Here is a 16,915-nt window from a genome sequence, read left to right as displayed (position 1 = left end):
ACATCACTGCACTTTCAAGATTGAGAAGACAGTGGGAATGCAGAAATACTTCTACAAGGAAACAGATTCCTTGTGTGCACAGCTGAGAAGCTTCAAGGAAACAGGTTAACCAATCTAGGAATTGTTAGGCCATTTTTATATGCAGATCATTTGCATCCACTACATGTAGGCTATGTTTCTAAATCATAAACTATGACCGACAACATTAAGACTTTGAGAGGTTGAATACATTTTAATTTTCTGCTCTTTCACCTCGTCCCGACATAAATAACATCACCAATGTTAGTTACAGAAATATAAAGTTACAAGAATAAAACAGTCCTCTTGAAATTTCATCAAAACATTTTTTCAACATTTAAATCATTCATATTTTAACATGTCATGGTTATGTTCATTTTTCTTTATAAGATTTGTTCAATAATCAGAAACCTGTCACTTGCAGATGTGTGATGTGACAAGTCACATTTTACTTACGTTTGTTTAAATATTATATTGGGAAAAATCCTCCCCATGAATGCATTAATGAACCCATGAAGTCTTAAAATACTATCAACACCTTTATCAGCATTAGATCAGGTGTGGCAAAAGATGACCTTTAGAAGACTTTTTTTTGCACATTCCCTGTTCATACATATTACTCTGATGCAGCAATGCTGAGAAACTAATACAAAGATGCATGTGAACAACAACATATGCTTATTCTGCTGCACTACTGCAACAGTCAGTGATAGTGACAACATTATGCCTGGCACAAACTTTGGTACAAAAAAGTCCTAGGTGTTTCTGATCTGCTGATCAGATTTAAGAGAATAAAGTGTCTAAATGCGGGTGACAAAGCCCAGCTTGAGGCTGGCAGGGATCTGGATTGTGTCCAGAGCCACAGATGAGGGCGTGAAGGGGAGGATGACGGAAAAGATCTTCTTGGAGTCCATCATCAAGGTGGTTGTCTCAATTCTGTCTTTCAAAAGGTTCTAAAATGTAAAAAGAAAAAAAGCAGATAAAGTAAAAAAGAAAAAAAGGAAGAACATTGATTAATAGCATTACCACACACATGACTAAGTATTAAGGAGGACTGCATTCTTGGCCACACTTACAAACATTTCCATCTACTCACTTTAATAGTTGCGATGAAACTGGTTGACACGCGCTCTTCAAATTCAATTACCGGGGTGTACAAGGTCAACACTTTCAGAATCTGCCAAGACAAGCAAACAACGATCAAAGCCCTAGCAACATATCATGTTTGCATATTAAGAAGGCTGAACATGAACTGATGATGGACCTGTGATGTGTTGAGGGCGGTACACATGCTGCAAATAGCTTGGGCGTCTGCCTCAGTCTTCTTATTGATCTGCAGAAGCTGTGCAGCCTGAACCAGAGGCTCCAGTGTCTCCCTGGCACCGCAGTCTGCCACCTCTCTCTCCGTCAGCCACTCCTCCAGCTGCCAAACATTGTACCTGCAGCCAGAAGTGTTGGACAAACAATTCAGACAGGACCAACACACTGTCTCGCAATGTCTAACCTGACAATATTTTCTGTCAAACCAGAGGATGGTTGATGTTGAATGATGATACTGCTGCTTGTATGACAAAGAATGCAACTAAGTGCACTTATTCAGTTAATAAAATATAAATATGTCAGGTTGTTCTTTCACAATAGCCTCGTTCGACTTGGAGCGTCTTGCTCAGACCTGCGCAACTATGACGCGCGTCTTGCTGAGCGCACAGCAAAAATGCTGTGTGCTCAGCAAGACGAGCGTCATAATTGCGCAGGTCTGCAAGACGGCAACATCTCGAGGCTAGTGTGTGTGTTCTCTGCATCTTTATATCCCAGTCAAATTCCCCCATGCATTATCTCCAGAGTGTTCTATTGACGCCTTTTCATATTTATACAATTTAACACACATAAAGTACACAGGGAGATCCTCGTCTTTTAACTTTGGAAAATAACTTTTATCTAGCTGTCACACACAAAGCATCTTAAAGGGGTAGTTCAGGATTTTAGACATAGGGCCTTATTCCCAAATTAGCCTTGGTGTTCTTTATCAGTGGAGACAGTTTTCAACACATTTAATTCAGTCCTTCTAGTTGCAGAGCGCGCTCGTGCTAAGCTAGCGCACGGCATCGGGGGGATACCTAGCTGCTACTAAAACAGTCTTACCCACTCCACAGTACACCCGAGGCCAATCAATTATAACGCCAGACTATCGATGTAAATGTCTGTGTTGATAGAATCATTTTAGAAATAAAACCAACCTCGCATCGCATGAATGATCGCATTTTGAGGGACTACTTTCTTAGCAGCAGCGGACTTTTACTTTGCTGTGTAACCGAATCACTACAGCAGAAAGTAAACAGAGCAGCGTGGGACAGAAACTGAAACTGCACTGCCACCAGTCTACCGTCATTCTGTCCCGGTTCTCTGCTGCAGCTCCAGCGGGGGCTGTCTCTACAGACGCTCTCTTTCTGCCCTTTGAGCATCCCTCTCAATTCTTCATCAGTGTATTCCGGCTCGTACAGGTATGGTTCGTTGGATACAACAAATTCCTCATAATCGTCTTCAAAAGCAGACGCATTGCTAAGTCCTCCAAACGTGGCCATATCTTGTTTATTGCATAGGCTAATACAACTCCTTTGTGCACTGTACTCTGCGTCTGTAAGACAGCAGCAGGTAAACAAACTATTATAGAGCCTGTAACCTAGGTATTAGTCCGCCGCTGCCGCAGCCTACAAGGAATAAAGTCCCTCAAAATCCAATATGCGAGGTTGGTTTTATTTCTAAAATTATTCTATCAACACAGACATTTACATCGATAGTCTGGCGTTATAATTGATTGGCCTCGGGTGTACTGTGGAGTGGGTAAGACTGTTTTAGTAGCAGGCTAGGTATCCCCCCCGATGCCGTGCGCTAGCTTAGCACGAGCGCACTCTGCAACTAGAAGGACTGAATTAAATGTGTTGAAAACTGTCTCCACTGATAAAGAACACCAAGGCTAATTTGAGAATAAGGCCCTATGTCTAAAATCCTGAACTACCCCTTTAACCTAGAAGCGGACACTATCCGCATCAATTCACGCAAAGCATAAAAAAGAAGAAAAGGTGGGCCTACTTTAATGAACATGATTATGTCACCACACAATATTGTATGTACAGTATGTTCAATGTAACATATTTGACCTAAATCTGGAGAAAGCTTGATATGTAAACTAAACAATTTTTTTTCCCTGTTTATGTTTATCCTTTTGTTAAAGGTGCAGTGTGTAATATGACATCATCAAGAAAGTTCTACAAAGTTCTAGAATGCAACACTCCCTGGGTAACCCCACCACTTTCGAATAATAACAGAAGCTACAGTGGCCTTCAAGGACAAGAACAATTCTAATTTCTAAACAATGCACCTGATGACATTCCAACCATGACACTTTCAAGATGGCGGCACTAGGCCTTGGTCCAAGATATGCAGAAATATGGACATATATGAGACCCTTTCTAAGGGAAAAAATTATAATTAAAAACATTTTTTTCAGCTATTATGCACTAAATTAAATGTACTTATGGATATTATAATTACTTTCTACAAAATCTGCTAGGAAATAAAACCCAAAACTCTACACACTGCAGGTTTAAATCTAGTTTGTATTTAGGCCTTAATAACCATTGGCAGATAGACACACACACATATGAAACATCCCGGCAGGGTGCAAATGTGAATGCTCAAAACAAAAGCCCCGCTGCTATGTCTCAATCCTAGAGGAAACACTGTCTTTGAAAAGATGCAGAATTGTCCAGGTTTTTTCTAACAATCAAACAGACACACCCCAATCCTCACACTTCTGCCCCTATAAATACCTTGTTATGCCTTACCTGATCTGCAGGCCTTTACTCCAGGAGCACATGTCCTTCCGCAGCAGCAGGTGGTTGAGTGTGACTGCATTGATGATATAATACTGCTGCTTGACCACCTGTTTAATGACGTCCAGGTCCATCCCATGCTGATTCATGGTGGTGTGGAAGAAGCCAAGACGCTGCAGAAGGACTTCCACTGTCACAGCCCCCTCATCCAGGAAACTGGTGCTTCTCTTCCTCAGGCCGGTCGGTTTGGACCCCAGAACACCCTGGATGGCCTCGTGCTCCAGCATGCTTGCCACTTTACATAGGACACAAGGAAAAGTGTGGTTCTGTTATGATCGAGCTTCGGAAAAAAAAAAACACGATGTTAGTTAACATGTTAGCTGAGATTCTTCTCACCGATCATTGGCTGCAGGATGTTCTCCATGCATTTGATGAGCTGCCGGTAAATCTGGATGGACAGGTCACCTAAAAGCTGCTGGTACTCTGACAGTTCAAAGTTGGCCAGGCAGTGCTCATTCTGCTTGGCAGTGTTGTGCACCATGAAAGCCTACGGTGGAAAGAGGTTTAGATACAGATATAAGGGGTTAAATAAGGGACGTGTTAAACTGGAAACAAACATCAAAGCCTAATCAAGCGTACCTTGTCTCCACTGTACTGCTTCAGGCAGTGCATCAATTGGCAGGTGTTGGCCAGCCAGAAAGACACCACTTCGAAGTCATGTGCTTTCCTCTATAGAAACAGTATAGTGTGGGAATTAATTCAAACCAAACGCATCAGACACTACCTTTACACAAATCTTAGTTACACTATACCTTAATGACTCCTTTGATGCTGGTAATGGTGGTATTGAGCAGAGTACTGACTCTCTGTTCGTCATTCAAATTGTCAGCATATCGTAGGCACATGAAGATGACGTAAGCCGGAAGTTTAGGAATGAAGCTGACTGCTACACCACGAGGCTTCAGATCTGAGAAGGTTACCACATTTCAAAGCAAATTCCTCAAATACAGTATCCTCCATCCACGAAGGACTTCTGCAGAAAATGTTTTATTTTTTCGTAACATACCCATGACCACATTCTTCAGCAAACGGCTCTCGTCACCGTTCTTGTACTCCAACATGCCTCGGTACTCCTTCTCCTTGCGGGTGATATTCACCGCTCTGACGGGAGAGTTCATCAAAGAGGCATTGTTCTTTTGCTGAGCACTCGCTAAACAGGTCAGAGACAAATCATGGGAAATCACAGGATTAATGCTGTCCTATTGACCTAGAAAAAAAAAACATTTGTGATAATGTGAATTTCATGGAATTACCTTCAAAATCTTCAATTTTTTTAACATGGAGTTTGAGTTGTTTTCTCAACTTGCGCATAGATTTGTCTTGTTTCTCTTGCAGCTCCATTAGTTCCTAAAATTATGCAAAAAGAATAGATTAGTGTGAGGACTTTCATGAACAGCTTAGAAGTCTTAATTATTATAATAATAATTATAAAAACATGTACTCTTCTCGGTTTTAATATTACTGTGCATTTGTGAGACCATGATTTTTTGTCAGAGAACAATACATTTATACTCATAGAGAAAACAGTCATTCTACTTGATAAAAGTCAAGAGTGACAGATCTGACAGTCTGGACAAAGGGAGTGAGTGGACCCACCAGGTTCTCATTGGTGAGCCGTGTGATCTCATGGTTCAGGCTGGCGTCAATGCGTGCGTCTTCAGGCAGGAGGAGGCTCTGAGCCAGCAGCTTCTGCTGCTTCTCATTTTCATCTTTCAGCTTCTTCACCTCCTCAAGCAGCTTCCTGTACTTGTCATTGGCAACACATTCCTGCTCCTGCAGCTGGTACTCCAGAACTCTGCAGGACGGAGGGGAAACTGTTCACTTCCGTATGACCGGGACGTGCTTGAATGCACTAACCAACTACAGAATATGGTTTCCTTACCGGTTGGTCTCTTTCAAGCCTTCATAAGCCAGCCACAGCTCTCCATCTTCATTCAGTGTATGGATTTCAATGGATCTAAGGAACAGCATCGAATAATTTAAACAAAACCTGCCTGTACCACCGGATGGATATAAAATGGACTGAGAATCCTTATGCTCTTACCTCTCAGAATCTTGAAATGAGGGCATTTCACTAAGATCTAATCTCACACCTTCCCCAAACGCAGAGTCCTAGAGGTTGGTTTATACGGGATAAATTATAAATTCAAAAAGTACTGAAATTAAAAGATACATGTTTTCAATGTAATTCATTTGTTTCTGACCTTATGTTTAAGAGCCTCTTGTCGGACCATGTGTGACCGCAGAAGCAGTACTTCCTCTTTTCGCATATCAAGCTCCTCATTGGATGAACTGAGTTGCTCCAGTAGTACATTGTAGGGCGGGGAGCCCTTTACAGGGGGCATCATTTCACCGCTCTCATTGGTCAGGGACTTCCGCAGCTCATTTAGATTCTGCTTCAATCGCTTGTTCTCCGACTCCAGTTCTTGCCGCTGAATTAAGATGTCCAGAGAAACATAAACAAATTATTTATTAGAATTTCTCTTTAAGTTATATGAATAATAATACTCTGTTGAAATCTACTTTTTAAGATATCATAGGAGATCCAGCCTGGGCCCCAATACATGAAGTCATACCTTCAGTGTTTCCAAGTCCAGTTCTGCTCGGCGAACAGTTCTCTGCTCCTCCACCTCCTTTTTAGAGAAATATACATAATTTAAATATAAGCCATTCAACTAAAAATGTGAAGCAAAATAACCATTACATTATTGATACAAATTCTTCTGTTTGTTTAGTGAGTTTTCATTTCACCATTAAGGAAACAGTGTGGTGTTATAGCGCATACCTTTGCCTTTTCCTGTTGGACTTCTTCTCTTGTTTCCAGCTGTTGCCATAGTGACTGTTTTTCCTGCTCCAGGTCCTTCACTCTTCTCTGAAACTTCAGAAGTACTGGCAGGTCCGCGGTCGACTGGCTCTCATCCTAACAAAACACAGCAAGCATTGGTTGATGAATCTCTTCACAAACTAACTAGAACGCTGAACTAATAGGATTATAACACAGACAAGGTCAGAAATCTTCCCACAGCTGTTCCAAGGAATGAGAGTTTAGTTCCCAGCACAAAAATGTGAATTTCTCACCACAAATAAACACACATTAAGAGATAGTTTCCTACTTTTTTTTTGTGGCAACAAAAAAATATTCCCTGTAGGCTAACATACAGCCTTTTCAATAGCAACCCAACTTTTAAAAGGAATTCTGTGAATCCAAGTCATTAGGAAACTCTTGTGAACACAAAGGTTATTATCACCTTAGTAGAGCTGGTCAGGTTTGAAAAGAACACCACATTTTTCAAATAAAAGTCATCACCTTCGGGAAGTTGTCTTTGTAACTGGTTATGTTCACACCAAACAGCTGCTATTCTTTGTGAAAATAAAATCTATCAGAGTTTTACAGCCACTGTTTAAGAAGACAGATGGGCTGAGTATCACTTTCAGACTACAATTCTTATAATGCACCATGATATTGTGTTACCTCTGTTTGTACAGGGCTGTATTCCTCCTCAGTTGAGCCTAAGCTCTGACTGAACTCAGATGAGTTACTGCTGTAGTTGGAGTCTGACCTTTTGAGATCAGATTTGGTTGAACTCTGGTTAGGTGGGAAAAATAAAAACATGTTACAGAATAAAACAAGAAGCCAGACCTAATTTTCTTTTAATGTTCCATTTAATTTGTACAGAGACACCCAGATAAGAATTAACCAGTAACCTATTGGTAGAGGTAACCGGTTTCTGACCGAATAAAATGTTCCTCACAATGCTGAGCTCCATCTCTTCCTGTAGGTCTTTATGCCGCTCCTCCAGATGCAGGTGTTCACTCAGCAGACTTTGGTAGCGAGAGCGTTCCTCAGTCAAGTCCTTTACCAGCTGTTTTGTATCCTTAACGTTGGTTTTAGTCTCTGAAACAAAACATTTTCGATTATTTATTTATGCTAGATGCAGCCATGACTTAATAACTGTGAAAGTGTGAGGCGAACTGCTCAGTACCTGTGAACTGTTGGGCTTGTTCCAGGATTAGTTTGTTCAGTTCTTCTTTCTCTGTGTTCAACAAGCCGTTTTTCTTATTAAGCTCCTCTACCACCTGATTGTGAAAAGAGTAAAATTTGTGTGTTATTAGTCTTTACTCCTATTCCTTATGGCTTTAAGGGTTGAAGAAAAAAGGTTTCTAAAATTTCCAAAGTTCTTTTTTTGCATTTCATTATTTCCTTTTGTAAAGAAAATGTTTACAAAATAAATCTATCAATATACTGGGCTGCTCCAACATGTTGGGCAAGCAAACTTTAAGATCATAAAAATAATGAATCTGCAGCTGAGAGCAGCCGAACATAATGAGATTACAAAGCCAGCAGTAGAAGCAAATGCCAATCCAACATAAACATATGTAAACATTGAAACACAATTTGAACAATTAAAAAAATAAGTTATTGGTGACAAACACAGGGGGACTCTATCAAACCTCTGCTGAACAGCTAAGTGTTAAAGGTTAGGGGTGTATAGTAAAATAAGATTTTGACTAAATACCATTAAGAGGTACTTATGCGAGTCCAACAATGCCTTTTCATTTATACCTATAGCCATCCAGATAATAAAAAGAAAGCACTATGTAGTGAAGATGCAAAGCAGTCAAGGTGGATATATTTAGCGGATTTGTCGTAGGCCTACCTGTTGTGTCTGCTCCTTGTAGATCTTTGTTTGCTCTTCTAGGTCTCCTTTCTCCCTGCAGGTTTTTTCCAGCTCATGTTGGAGGAAGCTGAGTTGTTCCATCAGTGAGGGAAGTCTCCCTGCTTTGGCCTTAGCTTCCTGCTCCGATCTATGTAGGTTTTGGATTTCTCTGTTGTGTTTCTCTCTCTCCCCAGCATGGCTCTTCTCCACGACAATCAGCCTCTCACTGAGCTCTCTGTTGTCTTTATGCTGCAGGGGGAAACACAAACACATGATGTGCATGTGATCTGAAAACTCCCAATGATCCAATTTTTCTCAAACAACAATTACTTTTTTTTTTCTTACGGTAGATTCAAGAGTTAACTATCGAACAAAACACAGACAAAACTAGATACCCAATAATCACACAATAATTAACCTGTTCATTTATCTTGTGCTGCAACTGCAAAATCTTGTTCTCCATGCCAAAGTTGAGCTTCTTAAAGTGCTCCACAGAGCGCGCCTCCACTTTCAGCTTCTTTAACTCCCTCTTGGCCCTCATGCGACGTACACAGCTCTGCAGCAGGACGATGGACGCCACAGTGCGTCTGCAGCGCCGTCTAGCCAGGAAGCCCCTTACCCACTTCTGGATGACCACAGCCTTTTGTTCATACATCAACTGTGAAAAAATTAGACGCATATAAAGCGAAGTTTATAGATTAAATTACCAATAAGAATTGCAATGTGTTAGGAGATGATGTAAAAAAATAAATAAAATAATAATACAAAATTAATCGCATTTCAACATTAAAAGTGCTTTTATGCTTTTCCTTCAATTTTACCTTTCTTGGCTATATTCATCTTATCATTTCCTCTATGGCTTGAGAAATTCCCCTTTCAACCCTTTTAATTCCAGAAAAAAAATGTATAATAATACTCAGGAGGGCAAGCTAAAATCAAAGCTACTGCTGATTTTTTCTTAATGGAATTGTGTTTAAATCTAATTTTGAATATTAAACCTTTCAATAAAGCAAAAGTTCTCAAGAGTGGAATTATAACTGATTTCATTTTTTTATCAAGTGTGGCATTACCTTAAAATACTGCTTTTTAGCCATGTAAGCCCTCAAGCAGCACTGAATAGCAATGGCTGCAGAGCGCTGCTGCTGGTAGCGTCTCCTGGTCGCCCACATACGCACGTTCCGCTGAATGACAACGGCTGCACTGGTTCTTCGCAGAAGCTTAACATAACTGTCAGGGGGGGAAACAGTTAAGAAATATGCTAGAGCAGATATTCCTATTAACTTCTGATCTTCTCTTTAACTTCTCCACTCACCAGCGGGCCTGGTGACCTCGTACATGTCTCTGTATGGTGATAGCCGATTCCCTCATCCTCAGGTACTTTTTGCGGGCCAGCCAGCAGCGGATAGTCTTCTGAATGCGGACACATGCCATACGCAGCTTGTCAGAGCGCAGCTTCTCCAGGTAAGCCACCTGACCAGCCCTGAAGAAGATCTTGTTTTTGCCAAACTGATACTTATCCTGGTCCTAGGAGGGAAAAGAAGTACAGTAGCATATCATATGTTATATTTTAGCAGATCTGTGAAAGTAAGTTTTAGTTTGGTACTTACATCATGGGGATGCTTTTGAACAATTCACACATACCTTTACAAGCTTTTCCAAGAGATTCTTGCAGGTTTGTTTTCCATCAGGAAGCACATCCTTGTGCTTCATGAGGACCCGATAACGGCTGAAGAATTCCTGATAAGTCCATCTAACACATTCAAATGAATAAAGACACGTTTTTATAGGTGTATTTATTAACATGAAGTTGTGTGTACAACTGTCCATGGCCCTGTGCTGTGTACCAGATGCTGCCAATATCCTACCTAGACGGGAAACCTGCCGCTGAGATCCGGATGGTTTCGAGGATGCCACATGCTCGAAGCTGCTGCACAGCCCTCACAGGGTCCATACTATGAAAAAGATTAACATAGAAACCTATGTTACTAAAATGACTGTACTACTTGTTATTCTGTGCTCGCTGCATATTGTCATATAATACATTAGAGTGAAATCCTGCTCCTCACGTGAATGAAGTCTTGTTGTCATTTGGCTTGATGCACCGTATGTAGTGAGGAGTTGTAGCATTCAGCGTTTCCATCAGCAAATTTAGAGACTCTCGAAACTAAGCAAAAAGACAACAATAAATCATTGACTATGTATGGGAATAAAATTATTGTGAAAATGTGCTGGGCAATTCAGTTTAAATGTTCGGTTTCTGAAAGTAATTTCATGACCAGTTGAGGATAACTTTCAATTAGATATAACTTTCATTAACTCACCTGCAGACCTACAGTCTTCTTATTATCTTTCTGAGTCGGACCAGCCCTTCCAATGGTACTCGAAGGCTTCTTAGTAGAACTTGTTACCCCGCCATGATCCTTAAACAGCTTCAGCAGGAAATCAAACTGAAAAGATTTTTTTTTTCAGAGTTCAAGGAAAGAACATTTCTTATCATTGAACAGCAGATGGCAGTGTTTACAATTGCAAATTTATAAGTGGGTGGATTTCCTCCAATAGTTAAGGTTGAACAATTCAAGGGTGTGTGCCCAGGGACTTGCAAGAGAAAATATATTTGACCGTTACTTTCACAAAAACAGGGGTAAGACATGGAAGTGGAAATATGATAAAACAATTAGTAAACTTTGTCACCTTGCTCTTTTTTACTACATTAATCTGCTCCTCATTGACTGTGTCCTTGTTTTTCTCCAGGAAACCCTCACACTGATATTCCACCTATAGGGCACAAAGGACCAGAATACAGACAGGGTGCTTTTACTAGAAAGAGCAAAGGTCATATCCATCATTCAGAGTCTGAAGTAGACTGATTGATTCGTTCTAATAAAATAATAATCATCAAACATTTGCTGTGAAGGCATAGCAGTAGAAGCAGACATGGCATACAAAGTTATTTTAATTTCACACTTGACTTTCTTGTTGCTCTTGACTGGACCACATGAGGAATCTATCCATCAACAAATTGTCAACACTGCCTTGTCTGTTCAGGATAGGGGATGGCGGGAGCTTATCCCAGTGAACATTGGGCGAGTGACAGGTTGGCAGTCTACCACAGGCTTACACATATAGAAGAGCTACACATGTGCACCTACAAGCAATTTAATTTTCAATTCACCAAACCTGTAAACCAATGCAAACACACAGAAAATCTTTCGATCTGTGTTGAGATCAGGACCTTTTCGCTGTGAGGGGGGGCAGACTACTGTGACGCAAATTCCTCAGTATGAGGCAAACAAGTGTGTTTTACCTTGTCTGCAAAGTGGTGGATGATGAAAGCCTCATTTGATAACCTGGGTTTATCAAAGTGAGCATTCTGCTTCAGAAGGGTGTTGTACATTTTCTGGATCCATGTTTCGTCAGAGCCTTTGGGCATCTATGGAAACAGGAAGAGCTGACTCATCAGTTAGTCATGGCCTTACTCATAGCGTCCAAAAGAAATTGTGTAGTGGAGACTCCTGTGGTGGAAAGTAGCTGAACAGAAGGTTGCTGGTTTTTTTACCCTGCACTCTTCATCCAGAAGGTCCAGGACACCCAGCTTGGCCTCAATCAGATGAATGCACGGCTGGTTGTCATAAAAGTCAATCAATGTCCAGGGGATCTCCTCTTTCATGTACTCCTCTTGTTCCAGTTTGAAGACATGCTGATGGGGGGAGTGAAAGCTTGAAAATGACTTACATGTGCAATTTGTCTACAAAATGAACTCTTTAGAGGAAAATACACATACCATGTTGAACTGTTGTTGGAGCTTCTCATTGGCGTAATTGATGCAAAACTGTTCAAAGCTGTTCACGTCAAATGTTTCAAACCTAAAGGAACAATACATGTTTAAAGTAAAACCACATGGCATCATGGAGGGAATATAAATAGAAAAACCACATCCCGGAGAGGACAACTTACCCGTAGATGTCGAGCACACCAATGAAGGAGCGTTGTTTGGTTGCAGATTTTAAGGAACTGTTAATATTGCCCACAATCTGGTTGAAGAGTTTGGCATAGATGAGTTTGGCAAGGGCATCTCGGCCATTGATCGCACTCACTTTGGACATAGTCTTGACGTATGTTTCTGTGGTCGTCTGGAGTTTCCTGTGACATAACCAGTGGGCCATTTCTTCACAGGTCACCCCCGTCAACTCACAAAACACCACAAGGTGGACATCGTCTGGCTGGGAATGCATTCACAATAATAATCTTACACCGGTACATATCTACAGAGCCTTAATACAACATCTGGACATAAAATAAATCAAATATTCTAGACAAAATACTACGGGTACTCACCAAGATGCTGCTTCTGTCTGCCGACTGAGCTTTCACCTCCACATTGCTGAGATGGAGAATGGCTGCCAGTATTTGGTAAATTGCCATTTGATCTCCTTCACTGATTCCTACAATGAAAACAGAACAAATAAACAATAAATGTTGATCGGGCAATCCAGTAACAAAATATAAATGTACAGAACTGTCCATTCAACTTGTAAGTGCAATGCTTATTGAAATGAAACCAATACCCACCTAACAGTGAGAAAGCTGTCCTGGTATTGCACATGTCTTTGGCATCATCCACTCCATCAATGACTGGGCTCTGACCCTGGTTAGTACAGTTGAAATCATCTGCGCAACCTGTAAACATTAAATCATAAAGAAATGACATCATGTACAAAATATTTCTAGAATCTTTTAAAATCCAGCTTCAATAGTAAGTGATATTTTAGTGAGTCTCATACCTAGCTTGAAGGCTTTGAACTCTGGCAAATGTGAAGAGGCACACAGCTGGTAGAATATATGGTAGTTTCTTTCACTTCGGGCCTAAAAGTAATGCATAAACATTATGTAGAATTGCTAGCTCTTTTGACAACGGTTGCATAAAACGCAAGCACATTTATAAATCCATTATATAAATAGAATTTTGTCTTGAAAATAAGTTTACAGTTGCTTAACAAAACCCCAGATGTTTCCATCTTTTGTGGATCAAATGCCAGGCAGGCTTCAGTGTGTTGTTTGTGCTTAAGTTGCTAAGATATACACATGTTACACACGCATGAGAGTGTTTTAAATCAATTGACTGCGAGGAGAAAGATGGAAGATGGAAAGATATAAAGGGCCACATTCAGACATTGATGGTAGTCACTTGAAGGAATGCGAGTTAAATCCATACCAATGAAATTTACCTGAAACACAACTCTAGACTTTTCCAGTAAGTAGGTTCTCATGTTAGCGCCGATTATACAATGCTTCTTGTCAAACCCAATCTCGATGTACTTTCCAAAGCGACTGCTGTTGTCATTCCTTGTTGTCTTGGCATTCCCAAGGGCCTGGATGGAAACATATTAAAGGGCTCTCTGTAACTAAGTTGTATTGTCATTTTGTCTTATTTTCATGCAGTGTTAAATGTTACCTCCATGATGGGGTTGGAGGCAAGGACTCTCTTCTCAACATTGGTTTCATCAGAGGAGCAGCTGACGGTGGCAAAGTAACGCATAGCGTACTTAGCAGAGACAGTTTTGCCAGCTCCTGATTCACCACTCACTATGATTGACTGGTTTCTTTCATCTCTGTGTGAAAAGATGTTATGACATACATACAGACTAAATAATCAGTTTAAATTAACTGATTAACTTAAAGTCTGCATAAAAAGGAAATTAACATTTAATTTGCTTTCAAATGAAAAAGGAAATGTATTTGAAAGTTGAATAACCTGGCCATCTGTTTGTATGCTTCCTCTGCTACTGCAAATACATGGGGGTCCAGGTCCCCCATGTTCTGCCCGCTGTAGGCATTGATGATGTCAGCTTCATAGATGGGCAAGCTCTCGTAAGGATTAATGGCAACCAGGACAATCCCTAAATACCACAAGGAGAACAATTCTCAGTTATACAGCATAAATGTATGTTATCTGACATGGATTCAAATTAAAGAAAATGTTCAAATTAAAGAAAATTAATAATGAATGAAATTGAATTGTGTGCATTATTTATCAAAACGTTTTGATGTGTGTCCCTTTAAAAGCCGTCTGTGACACAGTAATCATGATGTACTGTAGATTATGTCAGAGCGTACAGTGAGCAGAGCTCCAAAGTCTACAGTGATAGTGTGAAGTGAGATTATTACCACAGTATGTGTAAATCAACTTGGAGTCGATGAAGCGCACTTTAAGGTTGTGTAGCACAGCGGGCTCGTGGAGGTAGCTGAGAGTTGTGAGGTCATTTTCCCCCACCAGGATGTTTGGGTTTCTAAGTGGTGGCAGGTTGTTGCCTCCGGGGTCTATTTTGTGTTCCACCACCTACAGAGACACAGCAAGTTAGCTCAAGTACCAAAAGTATGACCTTGAATTGCTTTCATTTTAGAAGACCTACAAAACTGAACTAACTAGCAAACACTGAGCTTGGCTTGTTCATGTTCACTCATGATAATGCTTTGGCCTTATTTCCATAAGTGCAGTGCATGCCACAACTTGACACTAGAGCTGCAGGTAGCAACAGCGCTGAGAGAAGATTATTCAACCACACTGTTAGTGATAACACATTATTTTCATCCATCAGTCCACCTATTTAGAAAGCAGGACACTACACTGGTGTCTTGTATCCAAAGCTGTGCAGAGTTGTGCCTACTAGAGAAGCACAAGCTGTTTGTCATGCCTGAGAATTTATTTCCACATTTTTCAAAAAACATTACAACTGCCTCCAATAATCCTACCGCACACAGATATTTATGAGGCTCTGTTGCCAGTATTCTTGCAGAGAAATGTGGGCATGGCTCCGACTCAGAACATCACACACCCTTTTCCACCGCAGTGCCTCTTTCACTCTGTTTGGGACTCTGTGTGTGTGTGTGTGTGTGTGTGTGTGTGTGTGTGTGTGTGTGTGTGTGTGTGTGTGTGTGTGTGTGTGTGTGTGTGTGTGTGTGTGTGTGTGTGTGTGAGTGTGTGTCTGAAAGTAAGAACAAGGCTTGTGTAACACTGATTCTTGAGTCTCTGATTGAGGCTAGGGTAGTCTCCAGGAAATGAATGTAAGTATATGTGAATACCCTCATAAGTAACATGATTCAATGTGTTGTTGTGTTTCTCACCGTGCCATTTTCCAGCTGCAAAATCAGTTTGAGATCGCCAGGATTATAATCTTTGAGGAGCTCTGCTGACTTCCACACTTCTGCTGCATCTGGAAGCCATACACGGGCATACTGATGGACAAAGGGGGACACAGGGTCACATCCATTCAACCTACTGTATTTACAGCAACACAGTCAAAACAGCAGTGACATGTAGGCCTATCTCGTGAATATGGCAGGACAGCCAACTTGATGCCACATACAGCAGTCATGCGTATAATGTGAATGGATACGAGACATTTACGTGGCATACCAATGTAAAAAAGCGAAACATGAAACCCAGTCAAGCAGTTTGGTAAACATCTCTAAGTGACTAATGGGAGTTAACCACCTTTCTTGCCAGATATAATTAACGATAACTTAAGCAACGCTAGCTAGTTAGAGAAAACCGTTGGATGAGCTGGACAGACTACACACAAACTACGTGTATCCAGTATGCCTACCTTAGTGTAAAGTTCAGACGCTGCCATGTCTTTACACTTCGCTCCTCGGGCCCTCAGAAACTTTCCGCAGAGAGAAGTTAAATAAACATTTCATGGACTTTCCAGGGCGATAAGCATACAGTGTTCCTGGGCTCCTCCAGGGCTAGGTGCGCTCAGCTGGAGGGAAGATTTAACTGCTGCTCCTTCAGTTGGCCAGTCAGTCAGCTGCGCGTGCCCCAACACGTTGTGCTCTCGTGCGTTTTGAGCGCCTCCCAGCGGCCAACTCGCGCATGTCAACTAAACATTAACCACCTGACCTGAGAAGGCTGTGGCGGTGTCAACCATGGACCTAATAAAAGGTCTTTATAGTACGTCCATGGGTGTTAACATGACTCAAGTAATTACTGCCATTAAAGGCATAATTGATACACCACATTGGTGTAATGTATAGAGGATAGAAGTTAAAAGGGAATAGGCCTATAACAAATACTTTTTCTTAACCTCATTGTTTTAAATCCGTTTCCTAATATTGATTAGCATAGCTACCAGTTAACATTATTTTTTTATCATTGCTATCTGAAAAGATTTTGGGATTTGACACTTATTGATAACCACTACGGAACTTATATACCTAATTAGCTTTATCATCAAGTTGTGATGAACTACAATGGGGATGAAACATTAACAAGGTGACTTTTTTTTAAATATAAATTTAATTATTGAATTCATTTCTCATTTGAATACTTTTCATTTCAATGTCCTA

General features: G+C 40.7%; 1 protein-coding gene across 1 annotated transcript; it reads right to left on the bottom strand.

The window, feature by feature from the left end:
* Positions 1-225: 225 nt before the first annotated feature.
* LOC307250926 (unconventional myosin-Va-like) lies at positions 226-16,325 on the bottom strand. Its single transcript, XM_080028197.1, has 40 exons — positions 16,174-16,325; positions 15,692-15,802; positions 14,735-14,906; positions 14,322-14,466; positions 14,022-14,178; positions 13,795-13,938; positions 13,351-13,432; positions 13,139-13,246; positions 12,905-13,011; positions 12,524-12,789; positions 12,351-12,432; positions 12,126-12,266; positions 11,874-11,999; positions 11,261-11,344; positions 10,891-11,016; positions 10,636-10,733; positions 10,435-10,521; positions 10,211-10,319; positions 9,882-10,093; positions 9,640-9,796; positions 8,988-9,227; positions 8,570-8,818; positions 7,895-7,988; positions 7,664-7,806; positions 7,384-7,497; positions 6,697-6,831; positions 6,488-6,544; positions 6,116-6,343; positions 5,956-6,023; positions 5,794-5,868; positions 5,508-5,706; positions 5,165-5,258; positions 4,918-5,061; positions 4,664-4,818; positions 4,491-4,580; positions 4,248-4,398; positions 3,864-4,146; positions 1,283-1,457; positions 1,115-1,195; positions 226-971 (listed from the first exon to the last, which is right to left on the bottom strand). The coding sequence occupies exons 1-40, from the start codon at positions 16,198-16,200 to the stop codon at positions 819-821; spliced, it is 5,469 nt and encodes a 1,822-aa protein (XP_079884323.1). The 5' UTR covers positions 16,201-16,325; the 3' UTR covers positions 226-818.
* Between the last annotated feature and the right edge of the window lie 590 nt (positions 16,326-16,915).

This window comes from Ammodytes marinus (assembly GCF_949987685.1).
Source record: "Ammodytes marinus genome assembly, chromosome: 5".
Taxonomy (NCBI): Eukaryota; Metazoa; Chordata; class Actinopteri; order Uranoscopiformes; family Ammodytidae; genus Ammodytes; species Ammodytes marinus.
Note: the sequence above shows the minus strand (reverse complement) of the source record. Positions and strands in the feature narration are given on the sequence as shown.